The sequence below is a fragment of the Anticarsia gemmatalis genome, chromosome 28 (assembly GCF_050436995.1).
Source record: "Anticarsia gemmatalis isolate Benzon Research Colony breed Stoneville strain chromosome 28, ilAntGemm2 primary, whole genome shotgun sequence".
Classification (NCBI taxonomy): domain Eukaryota; kingdom Metazoa; phylum Arthropoda; class Insecta; order Lepidoptera; family Erebidae; genus Anticarsia; species Anticarsia gemmatalis.
Window position 1 is genome coordinate 121,871 of NC_134772.1, and position 27,981 is coordinate 149,851.

The window sequence follows — 27,981 nt, forward strand, 5'->3', positions numbered from 1 at the left end:
CGAAACAATAGTTTTAGCATATTGAATTGTCTAACCTTGTTAGTTCGTATTCGGTTGTATGAATAAGAAAAGTCAAGGCTAAAGGTGGCAGATGCGCTTAGTAACGGAACGTGCTCGCAGGATACGTGTCGTTAGCATACGATCGAAAAATTATTATTTTTACCACGAAATAGATAATCTATCCTTAAAATTGCGATAGGAATTCCGACAAAAAAGACTAGAGAATTAGTAAACGAAACAAATTAGTGTTATAATAAGTTAATATTACGTAAATTGACGGTGAAGACACGGTCAAAGTTTACGTTTGGCGACAGATGTAAACAAAAGAAGTTTTTTTAAACAATGCGTGTGGTACTGTGGTGTTGAATGCGGTTCGTTGCGGACGAGATTTTACGGACATTGAAGCTGAATCATTGGAGAATGAGTGGCGTGAGCAGGGACGCGCCCATCGGGGTCCAGTTTATACAGAAAGTTAGTGCGAGATGCTGTCCAAGACTTCAGATCAACAGATTACGATGGTGAGTCAATGAACAAGGCTGTTCTAACGATAATTGACTTCCGCCCGCATAATACGCGTGGTATTTAAACAAATATCATTATTATTGCTAAATAGCTTTTGTAGTAGAATTTATTTTAGAAAACATGTCTGTACGATTTTATCGCTTAGCCTAGCTTTCACTTGTCGTTTATGACTGTTATAATGTTCTAAGTGCTAAAATTCTCACATTATTTAGCCTCTATGTAGATAACAGTTATATTCTATGCAATTTCAGTCATCAACAAGTGTCTATTACTCTATCTTTAATAAAAAATATAAAGTAAAGTCCCTCACTGCATTTGTCAAATCAAATCATTTATTTGCTCTCATTTATTTGTCTGTCAGTCTGTTCATGGTCAACTCCGATGATAACTATAATGATGGGCACTTGCTCCATGTAAAATACTAGTATTCAGCTGCATCCGGTGAGACTGGAAGCCGACTCCAACATAGTTAAGGCTAGGCTAATGACAACCTTTGAAACAAATACAATTTGACAGCAAATTTATAATTAAAAGTAATAAAATTCCTACAGTTTTTTTTTTAAATTGGTATGACAGGTATATTTTTTAATTGGCACTCAACATAAGCAAAGGTATGAACTGTTATGCCTGTATACAGCCAAGGTCCTCAGTGAGGCATGGCAGGTCATGGCTGTATAAAGAGGATTTATTCGTTATTTAATTGATCATGCAATGATTGTTTTTCTATAAAATATTGCTGTTTTGAGATAAAAGATTTAATAGACCTAATTCTTTCATTTTGTTAGAAGAATATTGCCCAGCAGTGGGACTTTTTTTATAACCCATTTCTGTCACACTCCAGGGCAAGGGTCTCCTCCCAAATGAAGGGTAGGGGATTTAAGCATGTAATGTTTCATCAAGATGTTTTCCTTCACTGTTAGGGCAAGTGATAATTATTTAGAATACAGTGGGACTATAATAGATTAAATTCATGTATTTATAAGTTAAGTCTTCTGTGCTAGTCAGGGCAGTTTTTTAAAGAAACTTAGTATCGTATGTCCTCAGTCCTACCGCTAGGTAAGGTCTAGGACATAGAGTTAGTCACAGACCTAGGTCTTTAAGCAGTCTTATATGAAACTATAACAGACTGACTGACTAAGAATAACTCCGATGATATAATGTATGTATGTGAATTCAGTAAGGGAAGTTTTTCCCTAAAAATATTGGAAAAATGTTTGTATTTTTATATATCAAAGTATTCATAACTAGCTGACCTTCGCAACTTCGCTTGCGTCACATAAGAGAATCATAATTTTCCCCGTTTTTGTAACATTTTTGACTGGTACTCTGCTCCTATTGGTCGTAGCGTGATGATATATAGCCTATAGCCTTCCCCGATAAATGGGCTATCTAACACTGAAATAATTTTTCAAAACCGACCAGTAGTTCCCAAGATTAGCGCGTTCATACAAACCAACAAACTCTTCAGCTTTATAATATTAGTATAGATATTCAGTATTATTTCCTACATTATTGAATATAAAGTATTATCTACATAGATAGGTATCAGTGAGGTTAAAGATTATATCTATTTATATACATAGATATTCAATTAAGTCATCAAAGATAATGTGTTGTCATAGTTATTGATTATTTATAACATTTATGTATAAGGAAAGGCATAACTGGACAATACATTTCACACATTTCATTCATCGTATGGTTAGTGGTCAACCTGTTCAAGCACCTAGAAGGCCTTTGACGTGGCTTAACAACTGTTATCTTAATTGACAACAACCGGGACCGGTTTTTTCGTGATTTTCAAAGCACAGAGACGCTCAGTTTGAATACCACTATAAAGCTACCCATTTAAAACTGTTTTTAAAAGTATGCAAAGTCCCTAACCTTCACTTGGCCAGCATGGTGGACTCAAGGCCTAACCCCTCCCTCGTTCCGGTAGTAGACTGCCCAGCAATGGGTTAAATTCATTAACTTATTGGTACATACATAAATAGTTCATAACTTGAACTAACATGTACATAATTTTATTCCCTTAGGAAATATTTAACCTCGAAACAAAGTATTAGGCAGAAGTATTTTATTCTGACTACCTCCGTGGCGCAGTGGTTAAGGTCGCCACGCCGACACCATTGCGTCGCGAGGATGTGGGTTCGATTCCTACACGAAACAATTATTTGTGCGATCCACAAGTATTTGTTTTAGGTCTGGTCATACTTTGTGTTCGTTGTTTGTATGTTTATGAAAGTCCCCGCGACACAAGAGCAATTGATAGTCCGGGAGTTGTTACTTAAAACAAAAGAATTAGAGATATACTTTTCAGTATATTCTGTTTACCAAGTGGTCTCTGCCTACCCCTATGTAAAAAAGGCGTAATATTATGTATCACGGCGTGATATGATGTATGTATGTATGTATATTGTATGTAATATAACACTGTACTCTGTACTTCACTCAACACTGGCATGACACATACAATCTAGTTTCAAATGTAAATGAGTACAACATATCTTTTGTTGAAATGAATCATTTATATCCTATTTATATTGTAAAACCGCAAAATATTGTTATATTACAATAATATAATTTCTATCACTTTGCTTGAGGTCTTATAAGGGTGAATGTTATTATATTAAGCCTATGGTCTTCCTTCATATCGTAGTTTCGCTGCTAAGATTTTTATCAGTCTAGCCTTTCTCCCAACTATGTTGGAGTCAGCTTCCAGTCTCACCGGATGCAGCTGAATACCAGTATGTTACATGCAGCGACTGTCTATCTGACCTCTACAACACAGTTACCTGGGTTATAACGCGATACTAAGTAAGACTGGTTGTCAGACGTTCAAGCTTCTGGCTACTGTTAACAACTGTCAAAGATCTTTGAAAATGACAGCCGGGACACACAATTTAACGTGCTTCCCAAAACACGAAGGAACTCGACATCCTACTAATATTATAAATGGGAAAGTTTGTTAGTATGTATGTATGTTTGTTACTCTTTCACGCAAATACTACTGAACCGATTACGATGAAGTTAAGTATGTAGGACGTAGGTAGCTGAAGACCCAGAATAACACATAGGCTACTATTTATCTCGGATTTCCCTAGGGATCGGGATTTACACGGGAAGTGTTTTTACGCGGACGAAGTCGCGAGCGGCCTCTAATGTATAATATGGCCACCCATCTACAGAACAACCTCGGCCACGTAACGTAACCTCAGAGATCGATCCGCACGGCTGTTGTTAACTAAGCCACGAGCTCCTCTGATAGTACAAATATGTACACCACCATATTGGTTGCATGATATAAACATTGTTTCTCCACGTGTTCAGCTGACCCTAAACTAATTACATATCGTGTTACATTATATTATCATTTACTAACACATACAGACATACATCTATACTAATATTATAAAGCTGAAGAGTTTGTTTGTTTGATTGTTTGTTTGTTTGAACGCGCTAATCTCAGGAACTAGGTACTGGTCCGATTTGAAAAATTCTTTCAGTGTTAGATAGACCATTAATCGAGAAAGGCTATAGAATATATATTATCACGGTACGACCAATAGAAGTAGAGAAGCAATAAAAAATGTTACAAAAACGGGGAAAATTTTGACCCATTCTATTATGTGACGCAAACGAAGTTGCGCGGGTCAGCTAGTATTTAATAAAATTGATAACTCATCCATACTAATGTTATAAAGCTGAAGAGTTTGTTTGTTTGTTTGAACGCGCTAATCTCAGAAACTACGAGTCCGATTTGAAAAATCCTTTCAGTGTTATATAGCCCATTTATCGAGGAAGGCTTTAGGCTATATAACTTCACGCTATTAGCAATACTATGTGTTACTTAAACTTTACCTATGTACTTTGTAAGTAGTGCTGCCTACGTGGCGCAATGGTTAAGGTCGCTACGCTACCATTGCGTCGGGAGGGGGTTCGATTCCCACACGAAACAATTATTTGTGTGAACCACAGATAGTTGTTTCGGGACTGGTTGCACTTTGTTCCCGTTGTTTGTATGTTTGTAAAATTCCCAGCGACAAGAACAATTGTTAGGGTTAAAAAATCGGCCCCGGCAATCGAATCCAAAACTTTTGCGTTGCAACCGCATATTCTACCACTGTGCCATAACCCGTAGAAGCAAACAAAAATCAGTTTAGTAAAAATGTACGAATTATCACAGTACTCTTATCAGAGGAAGTACTGAGTTATAAGCGTCATAATTGGGAAGTAGGTACTGTTATAATTGTTTACGCTTTATGCGGTGAATGTCTAATATTTTATCACGACTATACGCATTGCAGTATGATACTGTCCCACTGCTGGGCGTGGGGTCTCCTCCCAAAACGACACAACCCTTAAAGCCAGAAGTTACATTAACCTTTTCAAGAGCTGTGTTAAACAACTGTCAGACATGTCATTCATCACGATGTTTTCCTTCACCGTTGTCGAATGATTGGTATCAAATAGACGTGTGTTATCGTTGCAAACGTAATAAAATGTGTTTTTAATTGTACACGTTTTAAATAACGATTAATAATAGTGTTATCATGAATAGTAATAACACTACTTTCTAATATTTACATAGACTATTATTAACTAATTTTTGCCTGCGATGTTGTCCGCGTGGAAAAATTTCCCGTGTTATTTATTTTTTATCCTGGTGTAATACAGATTATAAACTTATCTATGTACCACATTTTATCAAATTCCGTTCAGCAGTTTTGTTGTGCTTGAATAAAAAATATCCAAGCTTTCGCATGTGCAATATTATTAAGAACTAGCTGACCCGCGCAACTTCGCTTGCGTCACATAAGAGAGAATGGTTCAAAATTTTCCCCGTTTTCGTAACATTTTTTATTGCAACTTTGCTCCTATTGGTCGTAGCGCGATGGTATATAGCCTATAGCCTTCCTCGATAAATGGACTATCTAACACTGAAGAATTTTTCAAATCGGACCAGTAGTTCCTGAGATTAGCGCGTTCAAACAAACAAACAAACTCTTCAGCGTTATAATATTAGCATAGATAATACAGATTCACAGCTTGCAGATCACGAGGTCTTAGGTTCAATTTTTAGTTGAGTAACATATTTGGCATGTTTCCATTTCGGTTAGAGTTTGGTAACATGCCTCAACTAAGATATGGGTTAAGCCCAAGCAATAAACTATGTGTTTACCAATTTTTATCTTAATCCGTTCAGCCGTTTTTGTACAAAAGAGTGGATAACAATTCACAACTTTTCGCAAAGTATTCTTGTTCTTCTTATCGTATGGTTAGTGATCAACCTTGTGCCTAAGTAGTTCAAGCCGCCCGAAAGCCTTTGACATGACTTAACGACTGTTATCTTAGTTGACAACAGCCGGGACCGACTTTTTACGTGCCCTCCGAAGCACGGAGACGCCCACTTCAAATACCACTATGCGGTCACCCATCTATGGAGTGTCCGCGCTAAGGGTTGTTTAACCCACAGATCGTTTACCGACCGGTTAGCGCAACTGGCTATGGGCGTCTTATTCGCAAAGTAAAATAGAATAGTAAATAACGGTAATATGGTGTTTTCTGCCACATCTTCACACAATATACTCATATATCTATACTAATCTATACTAATATTATAAAGCTGAAGAGTTTGTTTGTTTGAACGTGCGAATTGATTTGAAATCTCAGGAACTGCTAGCCGAATTTAAAAAATCTTTCAGTGTTAGATAGCCCATTTATCGAGGAAAGCTATAGGCTATATATCATCACGCTATGACCAATAGGAGCAGAGTACCAGTAAAAAATTTCAACCATTCTCTCTTATGTGACGCAAGCGAAGTTGCGCGGGTCAGCTTGTATACTTATGATAGTACATAAGACGTGTTATATTACGTACATTATCATATGCATATGTTCATTTACATGATAATTGCCTTGTTTTTGTAACATACCACTAGTTTGCAACACTATAGATATTGACGTCACACTTTGAAAAGATAGAAAGGCTTTTGTTTTCCATGCTGAAAGAATTAAAAAGTACAGTAGCACGATTTCGTTCCATTATCGTCGACTATCGTTGAATTTTGTATGACAAACTGTTTATCGCCTCTTCCTTATTTCGTAAGATCTGTTAAGTACTTCTAAATACATAATAACATACTTATAAATATAAAAAGAAAATTAATTTTATGCTCTACTGTCCTGCTGCTGGGCAAGGGTCTTCTCCCGTAATTAAGGAGTGGTTAGGCCTTTGCATACCTTCAATAACTGTTCTAAAGCACTCTCTGGCATGCAAGGTTGCATCACGATGTTTTCCTTCACCGTTGGAACAAGTGATCATTATTTTAATACACACATCACTTGGAAAAGAGATTACTTGCGTGGGAGGCGCAACTTAAACCACTCGGCTCTGCGAATGCATACTTTTCCTTAGATAAATTAACAAGCAGGCTCAGAACAGATACTCGTGCTCATCACACAAATATTAGTCCCGGGTGTGATTGTAACCACACGCGGCGCTACGGTTATTGCGCCGAGGTGACCACGTTAACCACACAGACAAACGTGCAGTTAAGCTATTGGCAGATATTATTACAATTGTTTGTTTGTTTGTTTGTCGTATGGTGAGTGGTCAACCTAGTGTCAAAATTCTTCAAGCCGCCTGAGAGGCCTTTGACGTGGCTTAACGACTGTTATCTTAGTAGACAACAGCCGGGACCGACTTTTTACGTGCCCTCCGAAGCACGAAGACGCTCAGGTCAAATACCACTATGCGGTCACCCATCTATGGAATGTCCGCGCCAAGGGTTGCTTAACCCACATATCGTTGACCGACCAGTGAGCGCTATGATCATATGGTTAGTGAACCTAGTGTCAAAGTAGTTGTCGTGTTTGTGGTGAACTGTAGTTATGTTAAACAACAAGCGCGACTTGTACGTGGCTATGGGCGCCTCATTATAATTACTTTAATCTTCTTGTTGTTGCAGGTACCAAGCGTCGGTGCTAATCCTGACCTTCTTCACGTACATGACGTACCACCTGACCCGGAAGCCCATATCCGTGGTGAAGAACGTGCTGCACCAGAACTGCTCCGCGCTCACGCCGCCGCCGGGCACTGACCCCGGTGACGACCAGTGGTGTAACTGGGCACCTTTCAGTTAGTATACATTCAGTTTCATTTCCTTTCAAAAATATTTTAGCAATGTTGTGTTTTGTTTTTATTCTATTAGAATTTTATTTTGTTACACATTTAATGTTTTTATTGTTTGCTATCTTTTATTTTAATAAGACTCTCTGTACTGTATCGAACCATGGACAAAAAACTGGATACTGCTACTATAAGACTCTTCCGAGACAGGCTCAGCCTAGTGGAAGAGTCACTAGAATTATTATTATAAATAGAAAACTGCAACTTAATTTAGCATATTTTTAAGAATTGGAATATGACTGGCAAATAAACATTATTTTATTTTTTTTATTATTTAGTTAATATTATTTTTAATAGATTCTGGGCTGTGGATCTGGACCTTAATGGTATTTTTTAGAAAAATGACCGATTCGGTTAAAAAGTGGCATTGTGGGTGCCGTGTGCCGTGTGCGGCCTTCGTGGCGCAATGGTATTGTCGATATTTGGTTCGATTCCCAAATGGAGAAATTATTTGTGCGATATACAAACAGTAGTTTCGTGTCTGGTTGTGCTTTGTGTCCGTTGTTTGTATGTTTGTAAAAGTCCCCGCGACACAAGAGCAATAGTGCGTGTTGTCTTTTAAAAATATCAAACGAAGTTATTCCGTCTTATCTTATCTTAGGGGTGGGGGTGGCAGTTAATGCCTGGCTGACACTTCGACCATTCCTGATCCTTTGTGTCACCTCCTCCTTGCTACTCTAGCTGGGGGGCAGGGCAAAACTTAACAGTTTTGCTATGCACCCCCCCGGAAGCAGCCTGTAGTCTTCTGGTTTAGGGTAACCGCATCCTAGAAGATCCATTATTTTCCTTCCTAAAGCATCACACTCGCACAGTATGTGTTTCATGGTTTCTGCTTCTTCATTGCAGTGCCTGCATTTAGTATATTATTGACCCTAAGGTCATCTATGTAAGTTATTCCGTACACTTGTATCAATTTGTTTGTCTATATCATCACGCTTCTTACATTACAGACACGACAGAAGCGAACACACTCTTGGGTGCCCTGGACTCCGCCTTCCTGTTCTCATACGCCGGAGCCATGTTTGTCTCAGGTAAATAACTCAAAAATTTACATATGTTAGTCCCATGTAATACGGGGCGAGTCTATTGCTATATACCGGACACGTTATCAAACATCGGACTGCTAGATAAATATTAGGTCGGGGAAAAAGTCTTTTCACATTATAGTATGTATGAACTTGTAATAAAATCTTTTCTCTACACAAAAAAGCTCGATATTTGGGTACCTCACGAGCTCACTGAAAGAAACCTAATGAACCGTGTACTCATTTGTGATTCTTGAAGCCAAAGAGATTTTATTACAAGTTCATACATACTATAATGCGAAAAGACTTTTTCCTCGACTTAATATAAAATAGATTCGACAACAATTAAAAATGGATGGATGTATTCACTGATGTTTGTCCGTTCGTATTCCTAAAGTATCCCGGAGTTAGGTCTTAAGTCTATCATCGGTTTCAAAACCCATATTCTCTGGTCTCTGCCTACCTCTAGGGAAAGAAGGCGTGATTTTATTTTATTTATTTACTAGCTTACCCGCGCAACTTCGCTTGCGGCACATAAGAGAGAATTTTCCCCGTTTTTGTAACATTCTTCGTTGCTACTCCGCTCATAAGGGCCGTAGCGTGATGTTATAATAATATAGCCTGAAGCCTTCCTCGATAAATGGTATATTCAACACAAAAATATTTTTTCAATTCGAACCGGTAGTTCCTGAGATTAGCGCGTTCAAACAAACAAACTCTTCAGCTTTATAATATTAGTATAGATTTATGGTCAACCAACAATTGCTTACACAAGACATTAATATTTTACAATTTGCTTAAAGCATACAGGTATAACATTTTATGTTTGTATGTATTTTAAAACTATAACTTTTCAATTGAATGCTTTTAAGTAAATGATAGTGTAGGAAATAACCTTGCCCCAATTCGCCGCATGAATAAATAAGTTTTAGTATGAGGTCATTTAATGAACATTGTTAAAATAGAACAATTGATAAAATAATTACATTTTTACTTATCATAATTACTGTAGTTATTTTGTATTGGAGGTATGTATTGCGAATTTTAGGTTTTCAGGCTCGAAAACTTAATGAGGTCAAATATAAATAAAGGAGGTCAACTAGGCTCCATACATTTTTGGGCCTGTTCTCAAAAGTGCCGGCCAACAAAAAAAGTGGCATATATCGATAGCCATTTGAAGCAATTGTCAGTATGACACAAAACCGGTAGGATCGCTTTGCCACTTTTTGTTGTTGGCCGGCACTTTGAAAAAGGCCCAAAATGGATGATCTCCTTTAACCCATTACTGTCCCACTGCTGGGCAAGGGTCTCCTCCCGTAATGAGGGAGGGGTTAGGCCTTGAGTCCACCACGCTGACCAAGTACGGGTTGGGGACTTTACATGGCTACCTCGTTCGGGAGGAGACCCTTGCCAGACAGTGTTATATTTATATATTAGGTCGGGGAAAAAGTCTTTTCGCATTATAGTATGTATGAACTTGTAATAAAATCTTTTCTCTACACAAAAAAGCTCGATATTTGGGTACCTCACGAGCTCACTGAAAGAAACCTAATGAACCGTGTACTCATTTGTGATTCTTGAAGCCAAAGAGATTTTATTACAAGTTCATACATACTGTAATGCGAAAAGACTTTTTCCCCGACCTAATATTTATTTATTTATACTCTTTGCCTGACCTGGGTATCTAACCTTATGATCAGCAGTCGAATACACTGCCGACTATGTTACTGAGGATCTTAAAAAACCTCTTACCCCCGATTTCTGAGTACATTAAATAATTTAGCGGTAGTTTATCTATTCAATAGCGTTTTTTTTGTATGAGTTTTGACGCTATTGAATAGATAAACTGCCGTTAAATGTACCTCAGAAATCGGGGGATAAATTAACCACTTGTGTCTTAAGTTCTTTAAGTTATCCTAACTTATGTCCTAACATCACGCTCGTTATTCCACAGGTATGATAGCAGAGCGCGTAGATCTCCGCTACTTCTTGTCTCTGGGCATGCTGTCTTCAGCCATATTCTGCTATCTGTTCGGCATAGGACGCACTTACGAGATACATAATATATCTTATTATTTACTTGTGCAGGTTTGTATATAATACATATATTTTATTAGAAATTAGAAGCGCTCATAGCCAGTTGCACTCACCGGTCGGTAAACGATCTGTGAGTTAAGTTGGCGCGGTCATTCTATAGATGGGTGACCGTATATTGGTATTTGAACTGACCGTCTTCGTGCTTCGGAGGGCACGTTAAAAGTCGGTCCCGAGCTTTCGTTTGTTTGTCGTATGGTTAGTGGTCAACCTAGTGTCAAAGTTGTTCAAGCCGGAAGGCCTTTGACGTGGCTTAACGACTGTTATCTTAATTGACAACAACCGGGACCGAGTTTTTACGTGCCCTCCGAAGCACGGAGACGTTCAGTTCAAATACCACTATGCGGTCACCCATCTATGGAATGGCCGCGCCAACGGTTGCTTAACCCACAGATCGTTTACCGACCGGTGACCGCAACGGGCTATGGGCGCCTCAAAATGGTATAATAGACAGTCGTTACCAGTAGTCTGACAACTAGTCTTACCGAGAGATATCGTGTTATAACTATATATTTTTGCCCACGCTCCACAGGCCGGCGCGGGTATAGCCCAGACCACAGGGTGGCCGGGCACCGTGGCCATCGTGGGCAAGTGGTTTGGCAACAGTAAGAAGGGACTCATATTCGGTATTTGGAACTCACACACGTCGCTCGGAAATATTTTGGGTAAGTTGCCCAACTTTTGTAGGTAAATAGTCCCACTATCCCACTACACTTTTTTGATTAGTATTACTCTTATGGATAACTAACTGACCCGCGCAACTTCGCTTGCGTCACATAAGAGAGAATGGATCAAAATTTTCCCCGTTTTTGTAACATTTTTTACCGTTACTCTGCTCCTATTGGCCGTAGCGTGATGATATATAGCCTATAGCCTTCCTCGACAAATGGGCTATCTAACACTGAAAGAATTTTCAAATCGGACCAGTAGTTCCTGAGATTAGCGCGTTCAAACAAACAAACAAACTCTTCAACTTTGTAATATTAGTATAGATTATTGTACTTTTAATATCGTAGGTCCGACACTAAAAATTGCGTTTGACCACGAGTTAGAATGTTGCCCACACTAAAATGTTCATAATATTTTTGTCTATTACAAAAACGAACTTAGTAATAAATAAAAATCGTAAGCTTTAATAGTTTCTCCACTTTTCAAAGTTGCCCACACACTCAACTATAACATTTTCAAATAAAATCAACATCAAACTCTTAATTGAAAAGTTGCCCACGCCCACAATTTAGCCCACTCTCAAATTTACCTACCCCACACACTCCCACAACACATTCTCAAAATCCAAACTTTGCCCACGCTAAAACTTTTGCCCACTTTTGCCCACAGGTACAATAATGGCGGCGGAGTACGTGGACACGGACTGGGCCATGTCGTTCATTTACCCAGGGCTGGTCATGGGCGCCGTGGGGGCTGTGGTCTGGCTGTTCCTAGCTCCTGAGCCCAGACTCGTGGGCTTATCTACTTCGATAGATAGACAGTCGGTGAGTGGGCAAAATGTTGTTTTTTTTTAGACAACTCCCGCACTAAGAATTGCTCTTGTGTCGCGGGGACTTTTACAAACATACAAACAACGGACACAAAGTACAACCAGACCCGAAACAATTATTTGTGGATCGCACAAATAATTGCTCCGTGTGGGAATCGATCCCACGACCTCCTGTTGCAGTGGTATCGGTATGGCGATCTAAACCACTGTTATTTTGTTCTCTGCCTAACTCCGTACGGAAAAAGCGTAATTGTATGTTAAATACATACTAGTTTCTCCCCCGGAATGTAATTACCTTGCAATTTTTTAACTAAATTGGTTTAGTAGTTTTCGCATGAAATAACTACGAACTATCACGCATTCATATTTATTTGTAATGCTATGTATGCATGCATGATACAGGAATTAACATGAACATTAATTTTACTATGGTTTTCTTGACCTTTCGGCCCAGATTATACTAATAGCAAAAGTTTGAAAGTAACAATTACTAATATTTACATTATTTGTATTTCAGAAAATGAAAGTAAGTGATTGTAATATAATTATTAATACGAGTATAGTTTTTTCATACCTAATATTATAAAGCTGAAGAGTGTTTGAACAGGCTAATCTCAGGAACTACTTGTCCGATTTGAAAAAAATCTTTCACTTTTAGATAGCCCATTTATCGAAGAAGGCTATAGGCTATATATCACCACGCTACGACCAACAGGTGGAGAGTACCAGTATAAAATGTTACAAAAACGGGGGAAAATATGACCCATTCTCTCTTATGTGACGCAAGCGAAGTTACGCGGGTCAGCTAGTAATAATATATTATAGCCTTTTAAACTAGGTTTTATTAGTCTATGCATAATACGAGTAACTTTTGTTTAATAAAAATTATAATAAAATAATGGGTCTATCCATTTTGAAAAATTCGAACACAAACACTAAGTTCTAAGGCCGGCTCCACATGTTGGCCCCAACGCTCGAACCAACGTTGGACTGCAAACTCGGTGAGGCGTACACACTAATAATAAACTAGTTATGTCCCGTCAGATCGCGAGCGTTAGCTCAGATTCCTTTGATGAAACCGACACGAGCCGGCCAACTACCAACGCTCGCCCCAACGTTGGGACCAATGCCATTTTCTAGATCCACACGTTGGATGAATAGCGTTAGGCCCAATATTGGGGCCAACATGAGCCGGTGTAAAATTGTTTGTGTATTCATGCATCATTCTCACACGTAACTTGGGCAATAATTTTCATACTAGTAAATACATTTAGTTAATACATATGTACATATACATATAACCGTATAGTGGACGTAACAATGTATTGTTGCAGCCGAGCAGACAGTCGAGCAGCAAGTCAGATGATGACGATGACGACGCTGATGACACCTCCTCCATCATCGTCGGTGATCAGGTAACACACACACACACAGTCTAACACTCGTTCATTTCCACATTCACTCACTCGTTCATTCACTCATTCAATCACTCGTTAACTCACTCATTCACTCGCTGGTTCACTTAATCATTCACTCAGTCATTCATTCACTCTATCGTTCACTCGCTGGTTCACTTAATCATTCATTCACTCTATCGTTCACTCGCTGGTTCACTTAATCATTCATTCACTCTATCGTTCACTCGCTGGTTCACTTAATCATTCATTCACTCTATCGTTCACTCGCTCGTTCACTTAATCATTCACTCAGTCATTCATTCACTCTATCGTTCACTTTCTCATTCACTAACTCATTCACTCACTCATTCACTGACTCGTTCACTCATTCACCCACTCGTTCACTCACTCGTTCACTCACTCATTCACTGACTCGTTCACTCACTAATTCACCCACTCATTCACTGACTCGTTCACTCATTCACCCACTCGTTCACTCACTCGTTCACCCACTCGTTCACTCACTCGTTCACTCACTCGTTCACTCACTCATTCACTGACTCGTTCACTCACTCATTCACTCACTCATTCACTGACTCGTTCACTCATTCACCCACTCGTTCACTCACTCGTTCACTCACTCATTCACTCACTCATTCACTAACTCGTTCACTCATTCACCCACTCGTTCACTCACTCGTTCACCCACTCGTTCACTCACTCGTTCACTCACTCGTTCACTCACTCATTCACTGACTCGTTCACTCACTCATTCACCCACTCGTTCACTCACTCATTCACTTACTCGTTCACTCACTCGTTAACTCATTCATTCACTGACTCATTCACTCATTCATTAAATCACTCATTAACTCATTCATTCACTCACTCGTTCACTCACTCATTCATTCACTTACTTTTTCACTCACTCATTCGATCACTAGTTCACTCTCTCATTACCTCGCTTATTCACTCACTCATTCACTCACTCGTTCACTCACTCATTCACTCTCTCGTTCACTCACTCATTCACTCAGTCGTTCACTCACTCATTCACTCACTCGTTCACTTACTCATTCATTACTCATTCACTCACTCATTCATCCACTCTTTCACTTACTCATTCACCCACGCATTCACTTACCCTACTAGTGAATCTTTGAACCCTATATCACTTTGTATAGGTATCTAAAATAAGTTCATAATAATTATATGAAAAGTCAATATTTTTGTCTTTGTTCTACAGGCAGCAAGTCTTCGACCGAACAGACATTCCTCTAACATACCACCGGTAAGTGTTTAACTAAAGCTAAGGGTTCCTCGGTTCGATTCCCAACCATTTAATCCTAACTTGTGTTGCTACATAAAAGTTTATCATTTTCGAAGGGACCCTAGTGGGATGCTAGGGATGAATGGTTTTTATGGTAACTGTGTTGTGGGGGTCTGATATACAGTCGCTCCATGTAAAACACTGGTTCACGAATAAATCGTTTGCAAAAAATGAGAATAGTGTTAATTTTTTATGTCGATAAAAATCGGTTTAGTAACAAGGCTTCATAATCTATACTTATATACTTATCTATACTAATATAATAAAGCTGAAGAGTTTGTTTGTTTGTCCGATTTGAAAAATTCTTTCAGTGTTAGATAGCCCATTTATCGAGGAAGGCTATAGGCTATATAACATCACGCTACGGTCATAAGGAGCGGAGTAGCAACGAAAAATGTTACAAAAACGGGGAAAATTTTGACCCATTCTCTTAGGTGACGCAAGCGAAGTTGCGCGGGTCAGCTAGTAATATTATAAAGCTGAAGAGTTTGTTTGTTTGTTTGTTTGAACGCGCTAATCTCAGAAATTACTGAACCGATTTGAAAAATTCTTTCAGTGTTAGATATTTCATTTACCGAGGAAGGCTATAGGTTATATATCATTACCCTACGACCAATAGGAGCAGAGTAGCAATAGAAAATGTTACAAAAACGCGAGAAATTGTTGACCCATTCTCTCTTATGTGACGCAAGCAAAGTTGCGCGGGTCAGCTAGTATAAAAAAACGTCATAATAACCGGGCAGCGGGAAACGCATTACAGCGGAGTGCACAGTTGATTCTTAGAAGTTGTAGATGGCAAGGCCTTCGGGCGGCTTGAACAACTTTGACACTAGGTTGACCACTAACCATACGACAAGAATAAGGAGTTGTAGACGCCGTTTAATGTATTTTCCTCTCCAGTCAGAAGAAGCGACAGAGCGCACGTCTCTGCTCCGCTCGCCGGTGGAGCGCGGCGCGGACCGCGTGGAGCGAGGGGGCGCGGTCTCCCTGTCCCGCGCGCTCGCCATCCCCGGCGTGCTGGAGTTCTCCTTGTCGCTGTTCTTCGCCAAGCTCGTCAGTTACACCTTTCTGTACTGGCTGCCGGCCTACATACATAATACTTCAGGTATGTACCATTCATAAATTACCTTATTATGTTATTATTTATTTGTACACTCTTTCTTAACTCACTTTCCTTCCTCTTTTAAACACCTTCGTAATTATCTCCGCATCACCCCAAGGTAGACTGACAGAAAATGCCCCTGGCATTAAGTCCGCCTTTATACAAATTTGTATATTATGATTAAATAAGTAAACTAAATTGAAATCACATAACAATTCAATGTACACCTTATTATACCTGTTTTATTCAAATAAATATAATTATTCATCTTTATTATTCACTGCATCCGTTAGAGAGTTATGATGCCATAAACAGACAGACACACAGACAGACAGACAGATAGACACATAGACAGACAGATACGTCAAACTTATAACACCCCTCTTTTTGCGTTGGGGGTTAAAAAAGCTTTATAAAACCAGTATTATTAATGAAGGAATGATCTTCTTTTTCTTATGTATAAAAATGGATCATCAAATGCGTTGATAAGCGCAAAACTCAAGAGCGGCTCATATAATTCTACTTATTGTTTAAAGCTTGAAAACAATTGTCAAAATTCTATTTGATAAACTTGCATATGGCAGCTTAAGGCCCCTCGCCCACGGCAACTTTTTGTAGCGAAACAGTCGCGATGGTGTCGCGCGTAGCATAGATATAGACACAAAGCGATCGCTAGCAGTGTGCCCTCGCCCACGGACCTAGATTCAGTCGCGATTCAAATGCGATTCAGTTACGACGCAAAAATACATTGGATTATTATATTGCAAGATGGATTGAGGCAACATTAGTCACATTGTTTTTGGTGCTATTTTTACGTAAGCAACCGAAGCGTAGGCAACGAGAGTAAAGGTATCAATACAGTCGCGATGCAATAACGCGTTGGCATCGCTACTGTAGCGAGTTGCAAAGGCGACTAACACGCGTTAGAAGAGATGTGACTGTGTGGAGGAACGAGGTGATCATGTTCCTCCAACACAAAGGGAGGATCCTCCGAGCAGGCGAGGTGATCGTGCCTGGTGGACCTAGGCTGCCTGACTGTTGTAGTCGGGAACTTGTATATATAGTCAATTGCAGTGCAAACTTCGATAGCGCGATTCAGGACTTGTGACGTCAGTCACACTGCGCGTGGTGGTTGATTGTGCGCTGGTCCCAGTAGATGTCGCTGTATGTAGCGATCCGCTACAACTGTATCGCTACAAAATGTCGCCATGAACGAGGGGCCTAAGAGTGGTTAAAAGAGAACATGTATTTATCAAGTGCGTGTCATATGCTACAGTATCGTGTATGTTTGTCAGCGAATCTATCAGCAAAGCAGTCAGGCGAGCTGAGCACAGTGTTCGACGTGGGCGGCGTGGTGGGCGCCGTGCTGGCGGGGCTGGTGGCCGACGTGACCGCGTGCCCCGCGCTCGTGTGCGTGTGCTTCTACACCGCCTGCGCGCCCATGGTACTGCACCACTACTCGTCACGTGTCACTCACTCACTCACTCACTCACTCACTCACTGGCGGGGCTGGTGGCCGACGTGACCGCGTGCCCCGCGCTCGTGTGCGTGTGCTTCTACACCGCCTGCGCGCCCATGGTACTGCACCACTACTCGTCACGTGTCACTCACTCACTCACTCACTCACTCACTGGCGGGGCTGGTGGCCGACGTGACCGCGTGCCCCGCGCTCGTGTGCGTGTGCTTCTACACCGCCTGCGCGCCCATGGTACTGCACCACTACTCGTCACGTGTCACTCACTCACTCACTCACTCACTCACTGGCGGGGCTGGTGGCCGACGTGACCGCGTGCCCCGCGCTCGTGTGCGTGTGCTTCTACACCGCCTGCGCGCCCATGGTACTGCACCACTACTCGTCACGTGTCACTCACTCACTCACTCACTCACTCACTGGCGGGGCTGGTGGCCGACGTGACCGCGTGCCCCGCGCTCGTGTGCGTGTGCTTCTACACCGCCTGCGCGCCCATGGTACTGCACCACTACTCGTCACGTGTCACTCACTCACTCACTCACTCACTCACTGGCGGGGCTGGTGGCCGACGTGACCGCGTGCCCCGCGCTCGTGTGCGTGTGCTTCTACACCGCCTGCGCGCCCATGGTACTGCACCACTACTCGTCACGTGTCACTCACTCACTCACTCACTCACTCACTGGCGGGGCTGGTGGCCGACGTGACCGCGTGCCCCGCGCTCGTGTGCGTGTGCTTCTACACCGCCTGCGCGCCCATGGTACTGCACCACTACTCGTCACGTGTCACTCACTCACTCACTCACTCACTCACTGGCGGGGCTGGTGGCCGACGTGACCGCGTGCCCCGCGCTCGTGTGCGTGTGCTTCTACACCGCCTGCGCGCCCATGGTACTGCACCACTACTCGTCACGTGTCACTCACTCACTCACTCACTCACTCACTCACTGGCGGGGCTGGTGGCCGACGTGACCGCGTGCCCCGCGCTCGTGTGCGTGTGCTTCTACACCGCCTGCGCGCCCATGGTACTGCACCACTACTCGTCACGTGTCACTCACTCACTCACTCACTGGCGGGGCTGGTGGCCGACGTGACCGCGTGCCCCGCGCTCGTGTGCGTGTGCTTCTACACCGCCTGCGCGCCCATGGTACTGCACCACTACTCGTCACGTGTCACTCACTCACTCACTCACTCACTCACTCACTGGCGGGGCTGGTGGCCGACGTGACCGCGTGCCCCGCGCTCGTGTGCGTGTGCTTCTACACCGCCTGCGCGCCCATGGTACTGCACCACTACTCGTCACGTGTCACTCACTCACTCACTCACTCACTCACTGGCGGGGCTGGTGGCCGACGTGACCGCGTGCCCCGCGCTCGTGTGCGTGTGCTTCTACACCGCCTGCGCGCCCATGGTACTGCACCACTACTCGTCACGTGTCACTCACTCACTCACTCACTCACTCACTCACTCACTCACTCACTCACTCACTCACTCACTCACTCACTCACTCACTCACTGGCGGGGCTGGTGGCCGACGTTACCGCGTGCCCCGCGCTCGTGTGCGTGTGCTTCTACACCGCCTGCGCGCCCATGGTACTGCACCACTACTCGTCACGTGTCACTCACTCATTCATTCACTCATTCATTCATTCTCTCATTCATTCATTCTCTCATTCATTCATTCTCTCATTCATTCATTCACTCATTCATTCATTCACTCATTCATTCATTCACTCAATCAACCATTCACCTATTCAATCAATGAAGCATTCACTCAATCATTTACTCATTCAATCATTTACTCATTCATTCATTCTCTCATTCATTCATTCACTCTTTCATTCACTCTTTCATTCATCCTTTCATTCATTCACACATTCATTCATTCACTCATTCATTCATTCTCTCATTCATTCATTCACTCTTTCATTCATCCTTTCATTCATTCTCTCATTCATTCATTCACTCTTTCATTCACTCTTTCATTCATCCTTTCATTCATTCACTCATTCATTCATTCATTCATTCATTCATTCTCTCATTCATTCATTCACTCTTTCATTCATCCTTTCATTCATTCAGTCATTCATTCATTCACTCAATCAATCATGTTAAAAAAGGATTATCCAATTCGGTTAATTGTTCATACATTTCGATAATTCATTGTTATTTTTGCAGTTATTCATATATCAAACGTGGGGCGCGACCTCGTACCTGATCAACGTGGTGCTGCTGGTGCTGACGGGCGTGCTGGTCAACGGGCCCTACGCGCTCATCACGACGGCGGTGAGCGCGGAGCTCGGCACGCACCACTCGCTCGCGGGGAACTCGCGGGCTCTAGCCACTGTCACTGCTATTATTGATGGGACTGGCAGTGTTGGTATGTATAACTTATACTATATCTACTTACTATGTTATACCATGTGACGTCATCTACATGAAAAGTCTACCATGTGACGTCATCATATCATCGTCAGTATTGTGAGAAGAACGCGTGATAGTGAAATTATATGATTGTTATTTGTTATTTTTTTAGTTTATTGCTAAGATTTATTTCTGTAGGTTTTGAATTTTTGTTTTATAATAATTTTTATGTACATTGTTTTTTTTGTTTTTAGTATTACTTTGTAATTAGTGTAATTGGCCTGGCCGTTCTAATTATATAGATAAATAAATAAATAAATCATCATGAAATCTACCATTTTAAGTCTACTATGTGGCGTCTTCATCATGAAATCTACTATGAAAAGTCCACTTTGTAACGTCTTCTTTACTGGTACCCTGCTCCTATTGGTCGTAGCGTGATGATATATAGCCTATAGCCTTCCTCGATAAATGGGCTGTCTAACACTGAAAGAATTTTTCAAATCGGACCAGTAGTTCCTGAGATAAGCGCGTTCAAACAAAACTCTTTAGCTTTATAATATTAGTATAGATGTAACAATGTTGTAATTTGCAGGTGCCGCAATAGGTCCGATGTTGGCGGGCGTGGTGTCGAGTCACTCGTGGACGCACGTGTTTTACATGCTCATCGCTTGTAACTTTATGGCGCTGTTCCTACTGCTCAGGTACGAATACATTATGATTAATATGTTATTATAGAGTTCGCTGATCTAGTACATGTATATTTATTAAATTACACTTAAAGTAAATATCTCGTAGCAAGTGATATGTTCCTTCTCTTCTTGTGCTTTTTAAGCACAAGAAGAGAAGGAACATGTATGATTTAATGACAAAATTTCAAAGGTTTTGATATTTTGAGAAATCAAAAGATCCAATTCTTTTGTCCTACTAAAATCGAATCTATAGTTTTGAGCAGATAACTGTATTAGTTCAAATACTTCCTACTAGATGGCGCTGAAAAGATACTAATTTATTATAAGATGGCGTTAAACTTTTTTTGAATGAATAAATATGTTTTACACCAGTTATTATAATCTTAATTATTTATTATTACAGGATAGCACGCTCTGAAATATTGAAACTTCGACAAGAACGACGAATAGCATCACCTCCGAGAGTCCGGATAGAATAATACTATCACGCTTTTATTCCTTGAAAATATAGGCAGAGGTATATTACACCGTGTCATATATACAGTACTCACAGACCGTTCAATACCTACAATAATATCGCTCACCCTCGGTTTCTGAGTACACTTAGCGGCGTCTTCTTCTTATCGTATGGTTAGTGGTCAACCTAGTGTCAAAGTTGTTCAAGCCTAACCTTTGACGTGGCTTAACGACTGTTATCTTAATTGACAACAACCGGGACCGACTTTTTACGTGCCCTCCGAAGCACGGAGACGCCCTTCTCAAATACCACTATGCGGTCACCCATCTATATAATGACCGCGCTAAGGTTTGCTTAACCCACAGATCGTTTACCGACCGGTGAGCGCAACGGGCTATGGCGGCAGTTTATCTATTCAATAGCGTTTTTTTTGTATGAGTTTTTACGCTATTGAATAGATAAACTACCGCTAAATGTACTTCAGAAACCGAGGGTCAGTGTTAAGTAACTAGTACATTACATAGATGTAGGTGCAGTGTTTGAGCTGAGCGTCTCCGTGATACAAGTCACGCGCGCTTGTTTAACATAACTACAGTTCACCACAAACACGACAACTACTTTGACACTAGGTTCACTAACCATATGATCATAGCCAGTTGCGCTCACCGGTCGGTAAACGATCTGTGGGTTAAGCAAACCTTGGCGCGGTCATTCCATAGATGGGTGACCGCGTTGGTATTTGAACTGAGCGTCTACGTGCTTCGGAGGGCACGTAAAATGTCGGTCCTGGTTGTTGTCAATTAAGATAACAGTCGTTAAGCCACGTCAAAGGTTAGGCTTGAACAACTTTGACACTAGGTTGACCACTAACCATACGATGTAGTTGTTGTTTGTCTGTACGTATGACCGGAGTACTCTGCCGGTTTATAGTAATTATTTTTGACTTTGTATTTACTGCCAAAAGACGTAAAAGACGTCTTATTTGTTGACTACTATACTTTTAAAAAAATATGTAATTTAATGATGAATTTTCATTCAATATTGTAAAGTTAATTTATATTCAAAGTATTGTTGGGATTCGAAATCCCTTATATTACTTTTCTTACTATTCATCATAATTTTTCAATTAATTTATGCAAAACCTTAATAAATTATACAATAATACCTTCCTATTGAACCATTGTGTGTATAAGTGGAATAGCGGAAACTCTATAAAAAATCGTTCAGTAATTTTTGAGTTTAGAGTGAACAGACAGACAGACAGACGTACCGGGCGACTTTTTATTGATAACACTGCCAAATTAAGCCAAATCAGATACAAACTTAAATATTGGTATAAATTAACTTTACAATATTGAATAATAATAGTATTATAACAAATATATGTTTCTCTTTTCCTCTCATACAACTTCCTATATGTAAGAAGAGGATAGATATATAATATCTTATTAATAAACGTAGTATAAGCTCTGATTTATTATACAGTGTTTTGTCTTAAAGACAACTCCCGCACTAAGAATAGCTCTTGTGTCGCGGGGACTTTAACAAACATACAAACAACGGACACAAAGTACAACCAGACATGAAACAATTATTTGTATTATTATTTCATACATTGCACAAAAAATTGTTCAATGTGGGAATCGAACCCGCGATCTTCCGACGCAATGGTAGCGGCGTGGCGACCTAAACTACTGCGCCATGGAGGCAGCCAAGTTACAAAATTGATTGAAAGTGAGACACTGTATAACTACTAGCTGACCCGCGCAACTTCGCTTGGGTCACATAAGAGAGAATGGGTCATATGTTTCCCCGTTTTTGTAACATTTTTTACTGGTACTCTGCTCCTATTGGTCGTAGCGTGATGATGTATAGCCTATAGCCTTCCTCGATAAATAGGCTATCTAACACTGAAATAATTGTTCAAATCGGACCAGTAGTTCCTGTGATTAGCGCGTTCAGACAAACAAACAAACAAACTCTTCAGCTGTATAATATTAGTATAGATCAGAGCTTATACCATGTCTATTAGTAATGTAGTAAGACCTAGTTTCACTGTTTCGAAATATCTGTTAGATAGCTTATCCGAAGGAGTTTTAACAATCACTTTATCTAGCAGTCGAGGAGCTCAAACTCTGAGGTTAAGCTACGCTTGCCGAGGTTGTTCTGTGGATGGGTGACCATCTTATACATTATGAATTCCGGAAGTTTCGGTAGGCACGTTAAATTCTAGGTACCGGCTGTCATTTTCAAAGATCTTTGACAGTCGTCAACAGTAGTCAGAAGCTTGAAAGTCTGACAACTGGTCTTACTTAGTATCGTGTTATAACCCAGGTAACTGTGTTGTGGAGGTCAGATAGACAGTCGCTGCATGTACAATACTGGTATTCAGCTGCATCCGATGAGACTGGAAGCCGACTTCAACATAGTTGGAAGAAAGGATAGACTGATATATACTTTATTCAGCAGATAATCTATCTGACAGTTGTTTGTTGCTGTGAAACTGAGTTTTAAATATAAAATGAAGTATTAAGGCTGTGTGTGGTATTTATTTAATGAATGAGTACAGTTTTTTATATAAATTGCAGCATTTTTATGTAGTTGACTGGGTTAACGAAAAATGATTAAACTTGTACTATTAAAAGGTTCATTTAAAATGCTCGCGTGTTATTTTTTTCGTAAATAATATTGAAATTGTATACAGACTGAAACTTTCTATTAGGCACTTATTTGATACCAACGAAAATACGACATAGTGACGTCACTATGTCGTATTTCTATTAGGTCGGGAAATAAGTCTTTTCACATTATAGTATGTATGAACTTGTAATAAAATCTCATTGGCTTCAAGAATCACAAATGAGTACGCGGTTCACTAGGTTTCATTCAGTGAGCTCGTGAGGTACCCAAATATCGAGCTTTTTTGTAAAACGAAAAGATTTTATTACAAGTTCATACATACTGTAATGCGAAAAGACTTTTTCCCCGACCTAATATATTAAAATGTGTTTTTGACATTTCGTAAAGAGTAGCTGATTTGACTGATAGTCAACTACACTATAATATCTAAACATTTTATAAGTTTCAAACATTTCTTAAAGGCATGCAAAGTCCCCGCACTTGGTCAGCGTGGTGGACTCAAGGCCTAACCCCTCCCTCATTTATTATACTTTGTGGCCGTTATTTTAAATGTGTGACATGATAATTATTGTTGCTATAGCATTTATATCTGCTAGTTATAATACTTGTGGATAAGTATCGGTTAGCAAAAAGACTGCTACTCCTCCCTCCATTCCCTCCGAAGTGCAGTGGTTTAGGTCGTCACGCCGATACCTCTACGTCGGGAGGTCGTGGGTTCGATTCCCACGCGGATCAATTATTTGTGCGATCTACAAAAGTTGTTTGTATGTTTGTAAAAGTCCCCGTGACACAAGAGCAATTCTTAGCGCGGGAGTTGTCTTTTTAAATTAAATTATGTCAAACCAGACAATCTTTTTAACCGATTGAGGCGCCTATAGCCAGTTCTTTGCGCTCACCGGTCGGTAAACGACCTGTGGGTTACGCAAGCTTTGGCGCGGTCATTCCAGAGATGGGTGACTGCATAGTGGTATTAAACTGGCTGTCTCCGTGCTTCGGAGAGCACGTTTAAAGTCTGTCCCGGTTGTTGTCAATTAAGATAACAGTCGTAAAGCCACGTCAAAAGCCTTTCGGGCTTGAACAACTTTGACACTAGGTTGACCACTAACCATACGACAATGAAAACAACTGTTTAACCAACATATTATAAGAAGGACATTGTATTTACGGTGCGAAATTTTTTGTTGTAATCATTTTTTAAGTATAAAATGAGGAATACAGACAGTTTTTCTTTTATCTGTAACCTTTATCTTACAGATATCTTATCCACAAGTGTTTTAACCAACAGTTAATGTATTAAATGTATATATTGTACAGATGCGTATGTTTTATAAATAAATATACAGGTTTTATTCAATGTGTTTTATTTTATTAACAAAATAATTAACTTAATTTAAATTACAATAAAAAAAAGCGTATTATATCTAAAATTATTAATATTAAAAGGAATTCTTTTAGTACAAAAAGAGTTTTACAACTAAAATTATTAATAATTGTAAGGTATTATTGAAGGAAAACTAATAACTTTTCCAAGTGATGTGTGTATTATAAATAATGATCACTTGTTATAACGGTGAAGGAAAACATCGTGATGAATGACATGTCTGACAGTTGTTTAACATAGCTCTTGAAGGAATGGAGTCTCACTTGGCCAGCGTGGTGGACTCAAGGCCTAACCCCTCCCTCATTATGGGAGGAGACCCTTGCCCAGCAGTGGGACATTAATATGTTAAATTTATTTATTATGGAAACTGTGTGTTCTGACTAAATTTTTTAATCATAATGAATGCTAGAACAAAGTAATTTGTCATCAATAATTATTATAATTTTATCAGCAAATGAAGTTATTTTCAATGTTATAAACATTATATGTGTCAATATTTTGACCTTAATGAATTAATTACTTGATTTGATTTACAACAGGAATGGATAGACAGTCTACCATTTAATAATCAAAAGCAATATTTATAATACTATAAAGTAGCATGGTTTTTTTCAAGTAGAATCAGTTTGACATTTAAAATGTAATGCTAAAATAGTTTCTAAGACGCCCGCTAGAGGCGCTGAACAAATTGACAATCAATGTTCTATGTGTGTTCAGTAGTGTTGGTAGCAGCTCCTTACATCATCAATGATTTATACCTAATAGAAATATTGCTAAAACCATTTGACGATTAAAAAGAGTGTCTAGGAGTTTGTTGTCAGCTCTTCTCATTGGCCCTACCTTCCGATCTGGCGGTAAATTCACTCTCTGTATCATTGACTATCATAAGTGTCAGCATTTGACCTATATGAATAAATGATTTGATTTTGAATTATTATACAACGTTTTCCGATAGCTTGCCGGTTGTCGGTCGTCGATAGTGGTTTAATCGCGGTACAGATTGTTACACATGGTTACTATGGTTAAGCTCTTCCTAGTGGTACGATGAAAGACAGGGCATCTCCGGTGGGTCCCCACGAGACCCGTTGTAGTTGGAACACGGTCATCCAGACTGCTAGTACTATCATCCATGCGATGGCACCCGCTGCACTCATAACCACGTCTGTAGGTAGAAAAAAATAAATTAAGTGTCAGTATTTATTTATTTACTAGCTGCCCCGGCAAACGTTCTTTTGCCATAAAAATTTAAATAAAAAAGTATCACTTAGGGGCATGAAAAATTTCAGATTCTCAGGCCTACTCAATATGCTCACAAAGTTTCATGAGAATCGGTCAAGCCATTTCGGAGGAGTACGGGAACGAAAACTGTGACGCGAGAATTTTATATATTAAGATTTAATATATTCGATCGTATAGATAGCCTACACACATAATCTGTAGATCATAGTTTTTATTGCAAGTGAGAATTGTAGCCCCCACATAGATTTTAACAGCAAACACATACAGACTTGAACCTTATAGCAAGATAGCTGGTCCATGCAACATCGCTTGCGTCACATAAGAGGGGTCATTATTTTACCCATTTTGTAACATTTTTTACTGGTACTCCTTTTCGTCGTAGCGTGATGTTAAATAGCTTATAGCCTTCCTCAATAAATAGACTATCCAACAGTAAAATAATTTTTCAAATCGAACCAGTAGTTCCTGAGATAAGCGCATTCAAACAAACTCTTCAGCTTTATAATATTAGTATAGATTAAGTTCATTGCCAGTTGTTTCTCTCTCTCATTTGATATTAATTAAGTTACACTTACACTTCTTGATTTGTTTCTGTTCATCGTATGGAGGTTTGATGAATGCTTCCTTAAAGAACCACATCGCATTCACTGCCCATACAAACGGCAGGAACAGGCAACCCACTGAAATACATAACATCACATTAAATTATACCTGAAAGTGTATGAAATACACTGTGTTTTTATTATAAAGGCTTTCAGGCTTGAACAACTTCGACACTAGGTTGACCACTAACCATATGATAAGAAGAACTATAAATAATGTTAGTCCTATATAGTAGGGAGCAAGCCTATTGCCTAATAAACAATCACACCTTTTATTATAATGACATACTGCAATTGAAATTTAGATGCAATCAGTTTCATTGACAGTGCTGCACAGGAGATAGATTATAGTGGCCAGTTATAAGCACAATCCACTACGTACACTATTTCAGCACTATAGAGGCATAAATATGATACGAAACGTAGACAATGTTCAGTGGAAACATGAAGCAATAAAACACTGTTGTGTCACGACAACGTTTCAAAAGTTCAGCAAATCGATTTATAACTATGAGATTTATTTATTAGAAGCCTAGTAGAAGCATTTCAGAAAGATACGTGGCTTTTAATCAAACAATCTTTAGCAAAACATGAAAGTTTCGTAAAAATATTTTACTGTAAACTTTTGTTTGCTTTTTCACTAACCTTTGAAATACCATCTGCACAGTTGCAGTTTTTTGTCGTTAGGTAATCTGTTTATATCCATGTTCGTGTTTATAAACACTGAAAACAGAAAATTATTATCACTGAAAAACTCTTTCACCAAATATCTTGTTTTGGTGACTCAGTGACTGTTACAAATAGTTACATCTGTAACATAATTCTTCTTTCCTTCTATATCTGTCCTTGTTTTTGACTTATTTTGATACCGAATATTACTATTGCTATTTCATTTTTTAGTTTGACGTAATGCTTAAAATGTCTTGTATCTGCTCATAACTTAAAAGGAAATGTCAATGTCATGGCCTTAACACATTTC

General features: G+C 39.8%; 2 protein-coding genes and 1 long non-coding RNA gene across 3 annotated transcripts in view; 2 read left to right on the forward strand and 1 right to left on the reverse strand.

Moving 5' to 3' along the window:
• LOC142984934 (uncharacterized) overlaps positions 1-27,981 on the forward strand; it is a 273,228-nt gene that overhangs the window by 8,480 nt on the left and 236,767 nt on the right. The window lies entirely within an intron of this gene.
• MFS16 (major facilitator superfamily transporter 16) lies at positions 34-25,129 on the forward strand. The gene is made up of 13 exons (XM_076132474.1): positions 34-518; positions 7,494-7,663; positions 8,665-8,745; positions 10,694-10,827; positions 11,366-11,498; positions 12,172-12,326; positions 13,666-13,746; positions 14,975-15,019; positions 15,959-16,163; positions 17,456-17,604; positions 19,806-20,007; positions 20,587-20,695; positions 21,087-25,129. Exons 1-13 carry the CDS (start codon positions 367-369, stop codon positions 21,160-21,162), a joined length of 1,692 nt encoding a protein of 563 aa, XP_075988589.1. The 5' UTR covers positions 34-366; the 3' UTR covers positions 21,163-25,129.
• Positions 25,125-27,865, reverse strand: pen-2 (presenilin enhancer, gamma-secretase subunit). The gene is made up of 3 exons (XM_076132475.1): positions 27,648-27,865; positions 26,976-27,080; positions 25,125-26,323 (listed from the first exon to the last, which is right to left on the reverse strand). Exons 1-3 carry the CDS (start codon positions 27,706-27,708, stop codon positions 26,184-26,186), a joined length of 306 nt encoding a protein of 101 aa, XP_075988590.1. The 5' UTR covers positions 27,709-27,865; the 3' UTR covers positions 25,125-26,183.

Bases quoted from the DNA above. Each gene is read 5' to 3' on its own strand.
- MFS16 (XM_076132474.1), top strand. From the start codon at position 367: ATGCGGTTCGTTGCGGACGAGATTTTACGGACATTGAAGCTGAATCAT. The intron at 20,008-20,586 runs GTATGTATAACT...TGTAATTTGCAG, and splicing joins TGATGGGACTGGCAGTGTTG to GTGCCGCAATAGGTCCGATG. The intron at 20,696-21,086 runs GTACGAATACAT...TTATTATTACAG, and splicing joins GCGCTGTTCCTACTGCTCAG to GATAGCACGCTCTGAAATAT.
- pen-2 (XM_076132475.1), bottom strand. From the start codon at position 27,708: ATGGATATAAACAGATTACCTAACGACAAAAAACTGCAACTGTGCAGA. The intron at 27,081-27,647 runs GTTAGTGAAAAA...TATGTATTTCAG, and splicing joins GTGCAGATGGTATTTCAAAG to TGGGTTGCCTGTTCCTGCCG. The intron at 26,324-26,975 runs GTAAGTGTAACT...TTCTACCTACAG, and splicing joins ACAGAAACAAATCAAGAAGT to ACGTGGTTATGAGTGCAGCG.